This window comes from Haliotis rufescens, unplaced genomic scaffold (assembly GCF_023055435.1).
Source record: "Haliotis rufescens isolate VD_foot unplaced genomic scaffold, xgHalRufe1.0.p SCAF_6, whole genome shotgun sequence".
Lineage (NCBI taxonomy): Eukaryota > Metazoa > Mollusca > Gastropoda > Lepetellida > Haliotidae > Haliotis > Haliotis rufescens.
In genome coordinates, this window is record NW_025964334.1 from 19,553,423 (window position 1) to 19,573,913 (window position 20,491).

General features: G+C 41.2%; 1 protein-coding gene across 1 annotated transcript; it reads right to left on the reverse strand.

Moving 5' to 3' along the window:
• Nucleotides 1-1,375: 1,375 nt before the first annotated feature.
• LOC124113698 (lipopolysaccharide-induced tumor necrosis factor-alpha factor homolog) lies at nt 1,376-18,637 on the reverse strand. Its single transcript, XM_046474181.2, has 4 exons — nt 18,531-18,637; nt 7,884-8,115; nt 6,628-6,793; nt 1,376-5,800 (listed from the first exon to the last, which is right to left on the reverse strand). Exons 2-4 carry the CDS (start codon nt 8,092-8,094, stop codon nt 5,692-5,694), a joined length of 486 nt encoding a protein of 161 aa, XP_046330137.1. The 5' UTR covers nt 8,095-8,115; nt 18,531-18,637; the 3' UTR covers nt 1,376-5,691.
• Between the last annotated feature and the right edge of the window lie 1,854 nt (nt 18,638-20,491).

Genomic DNA, 20,491 nt, shown 5'->3' on the forward strand with positions numbered 1-20,491 from the left:
TGTGTTTTGTTTTGTTTTTGTAGGGGTGTGGGGTGTGGGATGTGGGTGTTGGGTGGAGATGGGGGTGTTGGGTGTGGATGTTGGTGTGGGGTGGAGATGGGGGTGTGGATGTGGGGGTGTAGGGTGTGGGGTGTGGGGTGTGGTGGGTGATGGTGGCGGTAATGAAATATTACCATAGCTGACGCTAGGCTGAATTTATTCATATGTACTTATAGTCTACATGCCAAAGTGGCATGTATTATGATGCACTAACATTCCAAATATCCATAACAAGATTTGTAAAGGGACAAATATATTATATTTCAAATTACCGGCAAATATATTCGGTTCAAATGACTTCGATGGATAAACTACTTAATAAAAGTCGCTTGTTCTAATAAGAGGAAGTAACTCGTGAAACCGTCGTCGTCAGATGTCACCAAATAAAATGAAGCCGGTGTAAAATATCTTCATCACAAACAAACGTCATTGTAGGACATTTCACTTCAACATGTTTTCATTACGTGAATGACGTAACATTATTACGTCGCATCAGAAACATCTCAGTCATATAACGACCCACTATGTCGATAACATCTTTAATAACTAGATCCACCGAAATAATTAAGAACTATTCAGCATTGTGTGATTGTGTGTAACTTTAACGCCTCGTTTGCCAATACTTGTACACAGTCACGGCAAAAGATACTAAGAGTGGGCTTTGCACATTATACAATTTTATAGGACTCAAACCCGGGTCAATCGCGTGACCAGCTAACGTCTTAACCACTAGACTACCATACTACCTTAAGTGCTTGTCAACATATATATACGACCAATAGATCTGGCTGAACTAGTAAGCATTGTTAAAACAATGAGCCTATTCGAGGCGACGACCCATTGATCCTGGCACGCCTGGGGCGTTCGGGGTGGGGGTGGGACAACTTTATGGAGTGAGTGAGTGTGTCACTTTAAATAGTATTTCAACAGGGATAAAAACCCGGCTTGGTGCAGATTTTTTACCCACGGGGTCAGATATGATGCTGAGAAACGTAGAAACATAATCAGGTTAAACTGGTATTCGAACCAACGATCATACATTTAAGCTTCTGGCCTAAGGAACGCAACCTGATCAGTCAATTTCGGCGCCTTAGACGGCCCCCAAACGTCAATACGAGACGAGTGCCAATACATGGACAGAGTGAGTGAGTATGGTTTTATGCCGCTTTTAGCAATATTCCAGCAATACCACTGCGGGGGACACCAGAAATGGGCTTCACACGTGGTACCCATGTGGGGAATTGAACCCGGGTCTTCGGCGTGACGAGCGACCGCTTTAACCACTAGGCTACCGGACCGCCCCCGAAAGAACAGAGGATATGACAAACAACTTATATTTAATTTAAGTCATTTATTGTGAACTATAACGATTTTTTACATACATCAGTCGTACATTTATTATCAGACACACAGTACAAGACAGTGAAGAAACAAGTCAACGAGAGAAAATATAATTATGTAAGCATCAGGATACACAATCATGTACATGAAGTTTAAAAATATCTCTTATAAAAGTAGTATCGTATCTTTTAGCTGAAACATAAAACTATTTCATTTGGAGATTTTAAAAAATATGATAGTTGTTTTGAATCATATTTAGATTTTGGAAAATCAGTATAACCGATTAATATATACGACCCACCAGGAGAGAAGGGACCTCATCGGTGCCAGGATACAACTGTGCATAGCACGTCACAAAGACAGACGTTTGACGTCAACGTAAAAACTGCCATCGCTGCGGACTGTACAAAAATATACCATTTCTCTCTCGTTAGTGCGTAATGTAATAAAACCATTTCAAAACATTTCAGCTTACATGTCTACTTTCAGTTAAGCAGATCATATATTTAAAAACGGCAACTATTGCATGAAGTTAAGTGTGAAAATGGGACTTTGTAGAAAATAGGTCCAAATGTTTGATGTCATGCATCTCTGAAATAAGTGAGAATTGAAGCTTACGAATTGTATTATCATGGTTCTAAGATACCGTAGTTTTAAAATATATCAAGAATATCAGAATGTGATTTTTCATCCAAAAGGTCTCTAATCTCATGGCTTGTCACATGGATTACACATTGAAAGATCCGGATATGAATGTACAGGTGCGAGAACAAAGGCGAATGCGAAACTTGTTCCTTTTTTGTCTGGCAAAAGTACTGTCACCTGTCTTCTGTCTAAGAGCACGTCCAAATACTTGTCCAATGAATAGCACATGCCTGTACAATGGCAATTTTGATATTCAACTTCAGGCCCAGCTCTCTGTCTGAATCGCGAGGTGCTTGCAGCTCTACATGTATATACAGTGTATTGGTTTGAGTTGTGGATGAGTGAGTGAGTTGAGTTTACGCCGCTTTCAACAGTATTACAGTTATATCACGGCGTGTCATCAAGATGTGAGAGGAAAGCCCGAAGTGATGCAGGTCTCGGACGTTTACAACTTCAGTAAAACAATGGTTAAGGTGCTGACAAACCTAGAAACATAATCGGGTTGAACCGGGATTCGAACCTGCGTTCCTGACATGCACAAGGGCCGCTACTCTGCACAGACGACTGGGACACACTGGTTTGTGTACATTATCGTGGTATATATGTACTACTCGTGACCCAAACATCCAGTGGATCAGAGTCTTCAGCTGTGCTCTAAATATCCGGGGGCACGGGTGGCCCAGTCGTCTAAGGCGCCGCGATTCGCTGTGCAGAGTTGCGTCTCTTGGGCACGCCAGAAACCTATGATCTTGGGTTCGAATCCCGGTTCGCTCCGAGTATGTTTCTAGGTTTGTCAGCACCATACCCGTGCTCGTGGGTTTCACCGAAGAGGTAAACGTCTGAGACCTGCATCACTTCAGGCTTTCCTCCCGTATTATGCAGACACGCCGTGATATAACTGGAATACTGATAAAAGCGGCGTTAAATCCAACTCACTCACTAACTCTAAATATCCGAGACCCAAGATACACAGAGGTATTCAAATAATTTATATGTTATAAGCAAAATAGAGTATACTTCAGAACAAATACAATCTGTTCTAGGCAAAATATCTACATACAATCCATACACTCATTTTGGAACTTTAAAACACTGTTATATAGTGATTTTAAACAATTTCGAAACGGGTAAGGGTTCATGGTCAAGGTTCTGGCTTTGGTTTGATATGTGGTAAGAGCAAAAACAACTCGTCATTCGTTTACACATTCATGAAACAAACTTTATAACAATTTGTCTGAACACAATTTCCATACGACGTATAATCGCAAATAGTGCAAAGGCACAAAATACATTCACACTATTGGGAAATAAGGTATGCAATAAGCAGCTATTGATTATTATATCAACCGTAATTAGATCCTACGAGATCAGTGTATAAGGAAAATAGTGACTTAGACCAAGAAACTATTGGGTAAAACGATGTGAAGAGACGCACATTTAAAACGTCAAAGTCTGGGGTATTTATATTCTTATCTCTGTAGTACAGCACAGCGCAGGGTCCTGGTTTAAACTCCACAGAATGAGTGAGTATGGTTTTACGCCGCTTTTAGCAATGTTCCAGCAATATCACGGCGGGGCACACCAGAAATGGGCGTTACACATTGTACCCATGCTGGGAACCGAACCCGGGTCTTCGGCGTGACGAGCGAACGCTTTAACCACTAGGCTACCCGACCGCACCTAAACTTCACAGAAAGCTTCTCTTGTGTATCATTGTCATGTAACAATGACACCATGTGTTCGGGGAAACAAGCGAGCATCGTGAACATTTCCTGTTCTACCGGAAGCCCCCGTCGTGTGTGAAGGTCAAGGTCACGGTACATTTGACCCGCACCCTCTCAGCTCCGGATATGGTTTTCTCGCAAATGACGGGCAAAGTGTAGGAATTGCCCCTGGCATCCTGTCAAGGCAATCAACATGGAGTTTGTAACTGTGAGGGCCCTTTGGGGAAAAAATCAGGGGAATGGTTGATAATTTTCGCGAACACCTGGTATCATTATTTGACAGTGATTCATAAACACATGATCATGATATAGTCGGAATCGACTATTGAAAGGGTTCTGTCGCTTTTATTATAACAAAGAAACAATTCATCATGCACGTAGTCTTCCCAGGAACGTTCTGGGGTAGAAGGAGTCTTCACGACGGCCATCGTCATCATAACTAGGAAATCTGCACCTCATGTCATGTTCTTTGCTTAACATGCTCTGTACTGGAAGTATTTTAAAATTTCGTCCATTACAGCAAATATCTTGAGGAGCAATATATAAGGGAGGACAAGATATATGGATGAACAATTTATTACAATTGTCCACCCATATATCTTATCCTTACTTAGTACTCCAACTTCTAAATGCCTCCCAAAGGAGCAATATCTGAATGAAAAGAATAATCAGGTATGACGAAATCTGAGTAATTTCCTCTTTTCTGAAAGTGACAAATGTGTCCACGGGGGAAAATGGTGAGCCAAAACACACAGGACCTCGTTTATCGTGCTGTAAAATCACAATTAAGACTTAAAAATATTACCCATGCGTTTGAAAGATCAGAGCAATATCGTCTTAAGATTTGCAGTAGTGATTTCTGGATTGATTAATGTTTGTTTGTTGTTTAACTCCGCACTCTGCAATATGTTAAATAACAAGCATATTAATTGGAACATATTATCGCCCAACCCACGTAGTCCAAATATCATTACATGATTATCTATTGAGCAAGAACAGTTATGGCTCGTGAACATTTTTGGGAATATTTTTGTGGTACAGACCGGACACATAGTTTCGGAAACATATAAATATTAATGATCCTAACTTTGTTTTTCAGTGTATAATATTTTAAGTTTTTATAAAAAGGCCCATTTCCTAATGATGTGTTTTGGCGATACTTAACAACCAGATAAACAGTATTCCAAAAAATAAGATCATGGAGTAAAACTCACGCCAAGGGTATATTGTAGCATATAAACATATAAGAAACTATAATAACATATCGAAACAAAACGAAGGCGAAGTCTAAAAAGAATCAGAATATCGTTTGATTACCACCAACTTGGTAACCTTTTAAAAGTACATTAGTGAATAAAACTAACACAATGCGTTACAATAGGTGCTTTTTCAGTATTTGCAAACAGTATGCAAACAGTCAGTGACAAAAACTGTAAATATAACGAATAGTGAGTGTGTTTTTTTATCACAGGTTACTTCAGCATATTAAAAGTACTGCATAAAGAGCAAGATGTTTTATACATAAAAAGTACTTTCCGTATGATATTTACAAGTCTCTCAAATTTCAAATGAGACAGATTCATATTCAGGGCGTACGTCATATAACAAGAAACCCTCATTATGTATAAATCAGATCTACATGCGTGATAAGTACAATACTCATTGGTGACACGCGTGTACCAAGTTTGGTCCTTGGGTGTTGCCGAATATGTATTTAAGAAACTGCAAAGGTAGAATTTATACTTTGTTTCAAAATGTATATAATTTAAGTAGGGACCATATTACAGATGGCTTCCACAGAGAATCGATCTCTAGAATTATTTCGGAGATAGTGCAAGTTTGGGTCTCTCATCCTGTCCCCGAAAAGCAGCAAGTTGACTGAGGCACATTCAGTGGTACGGTGAAGTTGTCTTCCTGTTCGGGGGGCGGCATTTCCGTTGGTTTACAATCGCCGGTAGGCTCCGATTTGGCTCTTGCAGTTTGGACACTGGTGAATGACGTCTTTGGTTCCATCAACGCAGAAAGGGATGAGGCAACAACCAGCCCAGCATCTGCAAAGGCAAAAACAAAGATGAGTGAGTGAGTGAGTGAGTGAGTGAGTGAGTGAGTGAGTGAGTGAGTGAGTGAGTGAGTGAGTGAGTGAGTGAGTGAGTGAGTGAGTGAGTGAGTGAGTGAGTGAGTGAGTGAGTGAGAGAGAGAGAGAGAGAGTGTTAGATTCTACGCCGCTTTTATCAATATTCCATGAATATCACGGCCGGGGACAGAAATGGGCTTCACACATTGTACCCATATGGGGAATCGAACCCGGGTCTTCGGCGTCATGAGCCAACGCTTTAACCACTAGGCTACCCGACCGCCCCCTCCAAAAGTGAAGAATAGTACAAACTTTAAACCGGTAAGTTATATTTGCCCGTTACATCCATCCGTTTACTCCGACGGTGTGTTACATCCAACCGTTCATTATATGCAGCTGCTCGTTACATCTGAATGTTCGCTACAACCAACTGTTTGTTATAAACGACCGCTTGTTACAAACAACTGTTTGTTACCATTGTGTGTTTGTTTGCTACATCCAAACATTCTTTATATCCAACTGTTCCTAACATCCAGCTGTTTGTTATAGTAGAGTGTTGGTTAAATACTGTTAGTTACAAACAATTGTTCTATATATGCGGCTGTTCGTTACATCCAAGTGTTTGTTACATCCGACTGTTCGCTGTAGACTCGGAGACACGGCAGTGATTACATTACTATATTGCTTAAGCCTAAATTGGGTAGCGTCCGGTTTGACATGCTTGGAAATTAGTGCTGTCAAACACGATTGGGTACCTTGGTACAATGTTCCCTGGACGACCGAGGATGATGTGACAAGACTTACCCCACAATACAGATGATCCCAGCAGCCAGCCATGTGAGGGAACCTGTCTCGTAATAGGTGGATGAAACGATCTGAGCGTTACAACGGGGACACTGCAGCTGGGCGGGAGCCTCGCCCAGTCGGGCTGGATGCAGCAACACCGTTGACGGCTGGGCCATCACCACGGCTGGGGTAGGGAGAAAGGCGATCAGTGTCATATCATGTGACTCTCTGCTCGAAGTTTCTTAGGGGTACTGAGATATCTCATACTGTTTATATATTGAACAAACAACGCCAGGGATCATGAATATTTTAGGGATATTCTTATGAAATTGTGTCTTCACCACAAACATATCCCCGCAATAAACATGATTATAAAAACTTATTTTGCTGAGTATATATACAGATTATAAATAATCGGTCATACCCCATTAGTCATACCCCAAAATAAACATGATCCCTAACTTCTTTTGCTCAGTATATATACAGATTATAAATAATCGGTCATACCCCATTAGTTATACCCCAAAATAAACATGATCCCTAACTTCTTTTGCTCAGTATATATACAAATAATAAATAATCAGTCATAACCAATTAGTCATACCCCGAAATAAACATGATCCCTAACTTCTTTTGCTCAGTATATATACATATTATAAGGAATCGGTTATGCCCCATAAGTTACACACCCTTTGGTCATACTCCAATTTGTCATACAGTAAAGTGGAGATTATTTGTTTGATAGGCATTTCTTGATGTTGACGGATGAAAAATCAAGACCCAATTTATGGAAAACAACGTCTTCATATTACTGTTAATTCAAATAACTAGTATGTATATATTGAAGCACATAGTCTTTCAACTGATATTAACTCAAGCAACTAGTATTCATATTTTCTAAGTCAAACAGCACCTAGTCATTCAACTGATATTTATTAAAGAGACCAGTAATCATATTTTCAAAGTCAAACAACACATGGTCTTTCAACTGATATTAACTCAAACAACCAGTATTCATATTTTCAAAGAAAATATCCCAAATCCTTCAACTACATGTAGTAGAAGTAATAACTTATAATCATATATAAAGGCAGACAGCACATGGTATTTCAACTAGCATTATGCAAGTAATTAGTATTCATGTATTCAAAGTCAAACAAAATATGATCTTTCAACCAACATTAATGCATGTAATTGTACAATTTTCCCATATATTCAAAGTCAAACATCACATGGTCTTTCAAGTCAACCAAGAAAACTATAAGTATACTCACTGGTGTTTGTCTGTGCATACCCGGGGGGTGGGGCGCCGTACGCGGGGGGTGGGGCGCCGTACCCGGGTTGGGGAGCGCCGTACCCGGGTTGGGGAGCGCCGTACCCCGGTTGAGCAGGAGCGTACCCAGGTTGAGCGGGGCCGTACCCAGCCGTGGGGTGGGCGGGGTCCGAATATCCGGGAAGTGGCCCTTGAGCAGATTTGGTCTCCATTCTTGCTTAAAGTGTTGGCAACTGAAAACAAGGATGATACTTGATATGGACCCTTATGGACTTAATACCGGATAGTTTCCGTCATTGTGTGATATGCACGAGCTCCTACCTAAGTAACGCTTGTTAAGTTAATCAGACGCCATGTTTTGCCCCTCGATAAAATAATAGGGGGTGGTGACCCAAGCGTCTGAGGCGCTGCAATTCGCGTTGCAACGTCTGAGACCTGCATCACTTCGGGCTTTCCGTCCGCAAATGGAATACTCTCAAAAAGGACCTTAAAACCAACTTACTCTCTGTAACCTAATATTTAAGACAACCTTTGTAAGTATATATTCATTGTAAACCAAAAAGAGTACACATTACCAGGAACCTCTTTCTAGACCGGATACAGAAACAGTCCTATAATTTCCAAACGTTCGATATCTCGCGTATATTATTAAAGGAGTATTGATTCCACTGATGGTCTATTTAAGTAGAATGTACACTTGCATGGGAGTATACACGTGATGTAAATATACATGCATATTTCCCATTGTGGTGGTTGCAAGGTAACCATTCAGACGATCTTTGTTTATTCATGGCGTCAACAAGACGGTGGCAGGGTGATGTGTGCCTTGTCTATACAAAGAACAATAGAAAGATAAAAAAACAGGTTTCTAAGGTAGATTTGCTTCTTTGATCTACGTTGTTGATTATATTTGAACACAGTAATACAACAGAGGCAACAAAACTGATGGGGGTCGTTAACTCGATGTCTGTCTTGTTCTTTTATACCGTTGAGGTACCGAATTTCCACATAAGCATCGGAATGCATCTTCCCGAGCAAAGAGTGTCACTAGCCAATATCAGCCTTGTTTTTTGTTTGTTGTTTAACGCCGCACTCGGCAATATTCCAGCTGAACTACGGCGGTCTGCAAATAATCGAGTCTCGACCTGACAATCCAATGATTGACATCATGAGCATCAATCCACGCAATTGGGATACGATGACATGCATCAACCAAGTCACCGAGCCCGACCATTCGATCCCGATAGTCGCCTCTTACGACAAACATGGGTTGCTGAAAATAAATTCTAACCCGTTTCTTCACGGGTCAAATTCTGGTGAAAACTAGACTTTCATACAGGCTTGTGGATACTCTTGCCTCTGGAAGATGCTTTGAATGATGCTTCTTGACTTATTTCCTTGCGTTTCAAAAGCGATGAAATTAAATATAAATAACATCACCTAAATAGAGCATTCGTGACCAACTCCTGTTATTCCGGGACAAGCCGATCTTCTTGCAGGTTACGGAAAGGAGCGAGTGGTGACGAATGCTAAATATAAATCTGTAGACCACGCATGTTGCCCCGACAACCGCGTGTTATTTACGTGACAGATAAAGTTGTACGTCATTCATTATTAAGGTTTAAAAATGTCTTTTCAAATCTACACTGTATCTGGGTCACCTGAGTGGTGTCATTAAGCAAGGTCTTAACGAAATACAATTCTACGTAGTTAAAGGGCTCTGTTGTGAGAACGGAAGCGGGAGCAGCTGACGACGGAGATGAAGATAACGAAGCATACCGCCTTTTCATGGCGAGAAGTCTATGTGGTTACTTTGACATAATACCCTTGAAGATCAGGGCTAGAATAGGTCTTCAGCAACCCATGCTTGTCTAATGAGACGACCATGCTTGTCGTAAGAGGAGTGAGTGAGTGAGTTTGATTTTAAGCCGCTTTTAGCATTATTCCAGCAATATCACGGCGGGGGACACCAGAAATGGGCTTCACACATTGTACCCATGTCGGGAATCGAACCTGGGTCTTCGGCGTGACGAGCGAACGCTTTAACCACTAGGCTACCCGACCGCCCTGTCGTAAGAGGAGACTAACGGGATCGGGTGGTCAGGCTTGCTGACTTGGTTGATGCATTTGATCGTATCCAATTGCGTAGATCGATGCTCATGATGTGAATAACTGGATTGTCTGGTCCTGACTCGATTATTTACAGACAGCCGTCATATGTATGGAATATTGCTGAGTGCGGCGTTAAACAAAACAAACAAACAAACAAAACCTTGACCGAATTTAACTTGTTTAGCCTAGAAGGATGTGCATCTTAGGGTTGAGTGCATTGTGTGCGTGTGTGAGTGTCACCAAAATTCACATAACAGATAATATTGCCAGATATAATTGAAGTCTGGGCTAGGTGGTCCAGTGGCAGTTAGTACGCTGATTAAAAAAAAGGCGACTATGCTTGTCGTAAGAGGCGACTAACGAGATCGGGTGGTCAGGCTCGCTGACTTGGTTGATGCATGTCATGGATCCGAATTGCGTGGATTGATGCTCATGATATCAATCACTAGATTGTCTGGTCCAGACTCGATTATTTACAGACCGCCGCCATTGAGCTGGAATATTGCTGAGTGCGGCGTTAAACAGCAACAAACAAACTAAACTGTTTAAAAACGGAACTGTCACATGTCTCTTCGGCCGAATTAAAATAGACACTGCCTTTTTTTCAAGTGCATGATGATCTTATATTTCAGTAAGAACAGGAATGCGTCCACTTAATGTCAAAGATACTGAGAGAGTTTATACAACTGAATAAGGCGACACTTAAGATCACGTTGTAATGCTCAACCAGCGTATCCTACTTAAGCCAGGGGAGACAACTCCATAGGTAAAGGATTTCGAATACGACTGGTCTTTCATATTTGATAAGCGCCTCTGGAGTCTTCCACAAGATAATGTAGGACGAACGCTGTTAAATAAATAATCGGTATCATTCTTTGGTTTCTGATAGGAAAAGGTTACTGTGTTTCGAATAGAATTTAGAGAACAAATCTACAAGTGTACCAGGAGCGCGTATCGAGGGTATTTTACTAAAATCAAAATCACAAATAATATTTTTTAAGTTTTTAGAAAGGAAGCGACGGTTACGTTGAACAGCTTCGTTATCAGATTGCTTTGCCCTATTAGATTTACACAACGGGAAGTTATTAAAGATATATCAACTCGTTGCCGACAATCAATACTTGATTACTGCCTTCTGTAGAGATGCCACACCGTATGTTTACAGGAGCAGGTATCGGGGTCACACCACCTTGTCGGCTATTCCCGGACTGTGAACGCCGGGCAGTGAATGCATGTCTGGACCTTTCAATCTATAATCAAGTTAACCTTTATCTACATTTGTCTCACTACATCGGTATCTATCCCCAACCTATCCTACCCTACCATAGTCAATATTGTCAATCAATATCGCACGGCAACCAAGACATATAGATAGATTGTCGTCATGTGAACCACATGACGAAGAGCTGCGTTTGGGCGAAGTCGACAGGGGACGATGTTCATGAATTTATTCTAATTTTAGAACTCAGTTTGCAGAATAGCGTGACTTGCAAACCTTAATTGTTGAACTAATAATTATTTGATTAAGTGAACTGGGTTTAACGTCACTTTGAACAGTGTTATATCACTGCGCGTTATTGGGAGGAATACTGCGGTGATGTAGGTCTAAGACGTCCACTATTTTGGTGAAAAACATTAGCATCGGAATGGAGCAGTAAAAATAATCAACGCGAATATGAGATTCGAACCCAAGATAGAACATTCCCCACCATGCCCCAAAACGATGCATAATAGCGGGTATCATTTCGAGAATAGTAGAACGTGCCTTTTTCTAAATATCCGCTTACAGCGCCAAAACGCAACCGATGAAAAACAGAACGCGTGTCCGCAATCAGTGTTTACTCTTGACCATATCTAAGAAAACTACAGCCACCGAGTCAACTGTTGATTTTAGCATAAAAATAATTTGTGTTCCATGCCAAGTATGAATTCAGATAAACATAGATTACAAGAAATGAGTGAGTTCGGAGCTCTACTTTTAACACTATCTCGGTCACTGGTATGTGAAAGGAAAATACCTAAATACAAGTTCCACAAAAGCAACCGTAGCGCTTAGATGATCGTAACTATACAAGACTTTTAAACAAGACAAATCACAGTCGTCACTCTACGATCACTCCGAGGAGCGTCTCCCTGGGCCCCGTTTAACAAAGGGACCGTAGCACTGCGACAATCGTTATAATTTACTCCCATACTTATGACAATCATAGCGCCAACATCACTTTGTGAAACGGTGCCCCTGTGGTCAACAGTTGCCAGTTTGGTGAAATTTACCATATGGTTTTGTTTGTTTGTTTGTTTCTTGTTTAACGCCATTTCCAGCTACAGTAAAGTACGGTTATAACGAACTCAAAGGCACTACTAATTTTAGTTCGTTATAACCGTAGTTCGTTATAAGCATATATACAGCATAACTACAGCAAATAGTCGGGACCAAAAAAGTAAGTTCGTTATATCCGTAAGTTCGTTATAAGCGTGTTCGTTATAACCGTAGTTTACTGTATATGACAGCGGTCTGTAAATTATCGAGTCTGGTCCGGACAATTGACAATGGGATTCGATGACATGCATCAACCAAGTCGGCCAGCCTGACCACCCGATCCCGTTAATCGCCTCTCATTACAAGCATAGTCGCCTCTTCCGGCAAACACGGGTAGCTGAAGACATAATCTTTAGCCGGATCTTTACGGGTCCATAATCAGACAAAATGTATGAATCGGATCCATAACGCAGCGAAGGGATGCAACTCTGCACATTCCTTAGGGCTCCGATCCATGATTATTACGTGCGTCTCCCATCGTCATGTGTCCGATATCAAATGTCCGACATCAAGTGAGTGAGTGGGTGAGGTTAAGATAACTCCGTTTTGAGCCAGTATTTCAGTTATATCAGGGCGTGACAGCGCATTGTGGAAGCTTGCGGTGAGGGTAGCCTGGTGGTTAAAGCGTTCGCTCGTCACGCCGAAGACGCGGGTTCTATTCCTCTCATGGGTAGCCTATTTCTGGTGTCCCTCCGGCGTATCATAGCAGGTATATTGCTAAAGGCGGCTCACCATACCCACTCACTCACTCAAGAAAGGCCGAAGTAGTGCAGGTTTATACGTGAGACCCAGGAGCGCGGCTATTGAACTGAAAACCTAGAAACATAATCAGGGCGGCACTGGCATTCGACAAAAGCCTTTAAACATGGTAAGGGTTGGGTTGACACAATTGTGGCCATTGAGCTTGGAGTTCCCACGGGGGTACAATGTGAGAACGACCGCCTCCGTGGTCTAGTGGTAGAGCGTCCGCCCGGAGAGCGGAAGGTCCGGGGTTCGATCCCCGGCCGCGTCATACCAAAAGACGTTAAAAGATGGTACTTGTTGTTACCCTGTCTGGCGCTCGGCATTAAGGGGCTAAAACAAGGACTGGTCGGCTCGGAGTCAGTATACTGTGTCTGAGTGGGGTATTCATGTTAAACTGCGGCATGGTATCTCAGTGAGCTAGCACTATAAATCGGCATCAGTCCGGACTAGTACAAGCAGCCACACAAACACATACTCGTACATGCACGTCGCTATATAAGTGCAATAATCTTGGACGCGACGTTAAACCCAATTTCACCTCACCTCACCTCACCACAATGTGAGAACCATTTCCTCCCCTCCTACGCAAAGTGAGTGAGTTTGGTTTTACGCCGCTTTTAGCAATATTCCAGCAATATCACGGCGGGGGACACCAGAAATGGGCTTCACACATTGTACCCCTGTCGGGAATCGAACCCGGGTCTTCGTCGTGACGAGCGAGCGCTTTAACCACTAGGCTACCCGACCGACGCCCCCTACGCAAAGATACGGCTTGAATGTTGCTATAAGCGATGTAAACCTTTATTCACTTGCTTGTAAAAATGAAATGAGTGAGTGAGTGAGTGAGTGAGTGAGTTGGGTTGAACGCCGATAATAGCCGTTGAGCCCGAGGTGATACAGGTCGTAGACGTTTAACACTGGTACCGCAATAATGGAACCTAGTTACATCGCAATAATTGGTGGTGTCAGACATAAAGTCGTGGACATGTAAGTTTGAATATTTGTTTGTTGTTTAACGCAGCATTCCCACCTACATGACGGCGGTCTGTATATAATCAAGTCTGGACAAGACAATCCAGTGATTGACATCATGGACATCGATCCAAGCAAGGGGTACGATGACATGCATCAACAAAGTCAGCGAGCCTGACCACCCGATCCCGTTAGTCGTCTAGATCTCTTACGACAAGCATAGTCGCCTTTAACAGGCAAGCACGGGCTGCTGTAGACCTATTCTACCCCGGATCTTCACGGGTCTCCTGTACGGCATTGAAATCGCTATTAGTGTTTCAGTGTGCGTGCTCTCGGTGCTGTAATTGATATGTGTACATGCCCATTACATGACACGTAGCACAATGACGAGTTAGGAAATTACACAAAATGTTATTATTGACGTTGCCATTCACCTTGTTGATATCGATTTCCGGGGCTTACTGAGACACGAGATTGAACAACGATTGCTGCCATGTTACTGTTACTGAGTCATTGTCATTCAACAAAATCAATAAAGATAATTCTGCTGTTGTATAATATAACTTCCGCGTAACATTATTAAGCCTTATTTCATTTAGATTAGATATTTAGCAACTAAAATCCCCTTCAATCATTAACTAGATATAGCTTTTTTTTTATAAAACGTATTGATTACGATTATTTCCTGAACGTACATTTTTCAGGAATAATAATGACGTTTGTTGAAAATAAAATATTTTTAAACGTGTTCATCTAAACGTTATTTCCAAAACATCAGTCGGAAAAGAAACAAATTGAAAATTGCACGGTATAACAAAACCCTTTTCCTATTCAATAGAAATCTCGGCTAGAAGCAGAGTCGATTGTACGATTCCTACTGTATCATGAGCATGTGTTTATGTATCACTATCACACAATGGTGAAGGTGCGCGTATCCTGCCGGTAAAATACCGGTGGCACCCGTCAAAAACACATGTAAATTCAAGTCAATTGTACACCTGAAAAAAACCCCAAAAAAATACGGGAACATGTGGTACAAGTCAAAATAGGGAATTGCATCGGACATCATTTTTGTCAGTGATACGTCACATTTACACATGTCCTTCACACGTCTACCATAAAACTGTTTAAACTGTTTCACTGAGGCCTTGAATGTTGTAACCTTGATCAAACAAGTTCTGAGCAAGAGTCGTATGACCCTCTTTGAAATCGTGGTAGAAAGAGCATGCTCGACTGCATCTCAAAAGTTGTGAAATGTCAACACTAAAGGCTGGAGCTGCATCACTTCGCGCTGTCCTCCTACATTATGGGCAGTGGGTAGTGTTGTGGTAAAGCGTTCGCTCGTCACCCCGGGTTCGAAATCCCAGATGGGTACAATGTGTGATAGTCATTTCTAGTGTCCCCGCCTTGACATTTCTGGAATATTGTTAAAAGCGGCGTAAAACCATACTCACTCACATAACAGTATCATGCACAGGAAACATAACGAGTATTTTCTTTAGAAGAGCTGTCTGTAGCATACCGGCATGGGTGACCCAGTCGTCTAAGGCGCTGCAATTCGCTGTGCAGAGTTGCGTCCCTTGGGCACGCCAGTAACCTATGATTGGAGTACGAATCCCGGTTCGCCCCGATTATGTTTTTAGGTTTGTCACAACATACCCGTGCTCGTGGGTTTCGCCGAAGTGGTAAACGCCTGAGACCTGCTTTACCTTGGGCTTTCCTCCCACATAAGCCGTGATATAACTGGAATACTGTTAAAAGCGGCGTTAAACCCAACTCACTCACTCATACTTAAACTCCTTCCTGTACCTTCACAGCTACGTGATGTTCAAGACGCCTCTACAGGCAGTGAGTGTGTAGTCTGACATAGCATTTAGACACATAACAAGATTAAGTATCGTGTTTCCATTAATAGTCGTATAAAGAGTTCTTGGCCACTTTCCCACTCTCGTTTCCTTTAAGCCGTCACTCTAAACGTCTTCGAAAGTCTCGTTATTGTGAGTGGTTTCAAAGGGCGCTTGACAATCAGTAAGCCATGACGCGACACGCTTGAAAATATTATATAATCGATAGTCTGAGCGTGTTAACAACACATACATATGCCTGTCATCTTCAGCAGAAAACACATCTCGACTTAAAGGTTCTCTGCTTAACAGAGTTTACTAACGAAGACATCACGGGCGTGTAACATCGCCTACAGTGCAGTGTATAAGATTACCTAAAAGTTCAGTCAGACAGCCGGACTGGCAACTTGGCAAAGTTAACAGAACAGATACAATGTTGCCAGTCCAGATACAATGTTGCCAGTCCAGATACAATGTTGCCAGTCCAGATACAATGTTGCCAGTCCAGAAGGTTCAAGACAAACAAACAAAACGTAACAATAGGGTAAACATAAGCACAGTACTGTTTAATGTTAGTTCTCTGGAAATGACGATAAACTGGTGGATTGTCAACGTCGTAACTTTAACTCGTTGAATTTTTATTCATCAATGATGTGTTAAACGTTGACAGTTAATTACCTCTTATAAAAACTTGATAAAATCTTAGGGAATTTAGGGAATACAATAATAGACAGACAATCGGGCGTGCAACTTTTCAAAATTAATCGCCCGTCAGCAAAATAGACCGTCTCGGACTGTCGGGCAGGCGGGTATTTTAAAAACTGCTACAGCGAATATTAACATTGACAAAACAACGGAGAATGACAGCTTCTTGAAGCTAATACTCTTAATTATATTATGTGATACTTTTTTTTAAAAAAAAACCTGCTTGTTGAATTCCCAACACTGGCACAGTAAGTAAATATAGGCGACCCATGTTGCAATAATCATAAGAAATCTCTGATGAAAGCAGAGTCGGTTGTACAAATCTCACAATATCAGGAGCATGTGTTTATGACTCACTATCAAATAGTGATGATACCAGGTGTTCCTGAGAAAGGTGAGCGGATCCTGCTCCACCGGTGTCACCGGTCACAAACACAAAGGCAAGGAAACTTCACCTAAACTATCACCGGAACATATCATACATGATACTAATATACTATTACATCATAACGCATATATATATATACACACACACACACACACACACACACACACACGATATAACGATATAACGATAACAATAATACTAACTACTAAAGTACTGTCGGAAATGCTTTACCCTTAAAATGTACTTTTACATGGAAAATGATGATCAAATTATATTCTAATTAACAACAATATTCTTGTGTTGCCATGCATGTATGAAATGGCTTATCCCGTGGTAATTACCTAACACCTGTCCCGAGGTGATGACCCCACACCGTCCCGTGCATTCTCCCAGGTACTACTTCTACTACTACTACTACTACTACTACTACTACTACTACTACCACTAATAATAATAATAATGGTAATGATAACAAAATGTATCGTCGCATCGGCATTATTTCAGCCATAAAGCGACGGGAACAACTTCATAATAATTCCACATCGATTCATCAAGACTTAAACCTGTTTGGGCCGTTACGTGTTTGGGTGGACTTTCGTAAATCGGCTTATCCTAAGGTGGTTCGACAAACGTGTAGTCCACATGAAAATTGACGACACACGAGATTGTTTAAGAATGTTTTGATTTTGTCGTAATGTTCGCTCAGGCGGAGACAAATTATGTGTGTCTGAGTCTCGTCTACATTTACTGCTAACACGATTTGAAGCAATTGCTATTTTTAGTAGCGATGATGACTCATGGCTGATGTGTCCGGCTTGTCATAGGGTCTGGGTATTCCGACTCAGGTAACAAATATGTAAACACTCGGAACTGTGTTAGACATCTACGTGAACAATATATTAGTGAGACTTACATCTGAAGAACAAACGACTATACAGATAACAAACATCAGACCATTTACACCGCTAGGATGGAGTCAACGGCTGTTTATGAGTTCCATGAAAATCAAGCTATGCGGAAGGCACGGATATGTCACAATAACACACGACTAATATGTGTTATACATTAATTATTACTGATGTTATCCAGCTCGAACAAATTCTATGACAATGCCTAATACAATATTAATGTGAAATAATCTAAATCAATATGTCTATGCAAAGGGGAACCGAACACACATCCTTGATCTAGACATAATCACGAGCGTATACTCCATGTTAAAACCTGGCGATGTACGCCCTGCTGAAACTACGCATGAACACGACATGGAGATGGATGTTCAATGGCGATGTCTGACCAGGAAGATTTGCCTGGATACAGCTAAACAACAATAGGGTACAGTCTGACTGCGCCCGGAAGGCATATTCTCCGAGGTGGTTACATCCGTGTTATAACGGGTTGACGGTATACGGCGAGCAACCGGGGCTTCGCTGTGTGCCGTCTTGTACAAACTATTTCTCAGCTCAGGGAGCGTGTGTTGTCGATATTCGAAACGATTATGACAAAATGTTAGTTTCTGTTTAAGCTGTCAACTGATTTAAAAGTCTCGACAAGTTAGCTTACCTGGGTAATCAAGTTGAGCGTACGGTCCAATGAAAGCTGCGTGCAGGTGTGACTCTTCTGCGAAATCGCTTGACAGGTTGTGGGCCGTGTGCAAAGGATTGAGCAATGTCAGTCCGTGCGGTGATGACGTAGGGTAAGGCAACGACCTCTCGGGCGGGTGGGGAAACTCGTTTCTGTTGTTTTACGACACTGGATTTCAACAACAAAAGCAACAACTACACAGCAACTAAAAATTAATATAAATACAACAACAACAACAATAATATCATCGTTTGTGTTTTACCTTATCATCATCATCATCATCATCATCGTCGTCGTCGTCAGTAGTAGTAGTAGTAGTAGTAGTATTGATGTTGTAATCTAGAAAATGTTTACATAAATGTACACTATATAACCGTATCGTTTTGTTCTAAACATAGACGTAAATATTACTATTCAAATGACAACAACCATTTATTACACACGGTTCATGCTTCACAAAATACAAGGGTCAAGGGTTACAAAAATACGAAAAGAACGTAAATCTATCTACAAAATACTATTGACTATTAAAACAGTTCAATAATAAACATTGTCAATATTATTGTGAGCATCAAATTATCGCTATCCTCACGTCTTTACTAATGGGGTTGCGTCCCTTGGGCGCGCCAGAAACCTATGACTCTGGGTTCGAATCCCGGTTCTCCCCCCGATCACGTTTCTAGGTTTGTCAGCACCATACCCGTGCTCGTGGGTTTCACCGAAGTGGTAAACGTCTGAGACTTGCATTACTTCGGGTTTTCCTCCCACATTTAGCTGACACGTCGTGATATAAATGGTATACTGTTAAAAGCGGCGTTAAACCAAACTCACTCAATCTTTCCTAACGTCAGTATCCCTATGTAAATATAGAGTCCCATGCAATGCCACGGGCAGTGCAGACGTACTTGCGGGTGTACTAGCACGATCTGAGTTGGACCTGAGTTGGACCCAGCCGAAATAGTTGGCAACCCCGATACACGAATCGAGGCTTAAGGTTTCTGAGGAATTACGCAACAATGAGCTAAAAATACCTGTATAATAATAATAGTAGTAGTAGTAGTAGTAGTAGTAGTAGTAGTAGTAGTAGTTGTAAAATGTTTATTAAAGTGTCACATGCACAACATGTACAATATAAAATCGATGTACATAAGACAAAAGGTGTATGGAGTGCGTCCAGCCAGACACTGGCTGATGAGACACTATATACAATATAAACAAAATATAATTATAATATATACATAATATATATAATGTGAGAGGTGGGAAATGTAGCTACGATTTAAAAAAAACACACAGGAAACAATAACAAACTCCGGATCATCGATTCAACAACGAAAGAAAAAGAAAGGATAGATATAGAGAGAGGTAATTTAATAATGTAGGCATGAAATACTGCATTATAATGCAGATTAGCAACGCCAGTCTGGTATAATACCATGCTCCCACACCGGCAGCTTAGCAACAGTGCCCTTAAGGCATATGTCACCTTGACCTAGCACCGACCTCCTGTGATGAGCCGACATGCCATGAGTGACAATCACACAGACAGACAGACAGACAATAGTTTATTAACGTCTCACTCCTGTACATACATAAAACAGCTTTATACAACTTGACATAGATAAAATATACAGAACCATTCAGTAGAATTATGAGAGACGAATTATCACACAGAATTTATACATAAATGATATAAAGATATATAGTAAAAAGTTATCCATATAAAAGATGTTTTCTACGATTAAGAATTAAAAAGCAGACTTTGGCAAGTATAAAACACACACTGGAGTCACTGAAAATAAAACAAAGTTTGTCGACATCAGGCATATCTAAAACATTATAAGATTTAGCAATACATTCATTAAAAAGAGTTGCCCTGATATCATCATATAATGCGCAGTGAAACAAAACATGGACCTCGTCTTCTACGCTGTCATTAC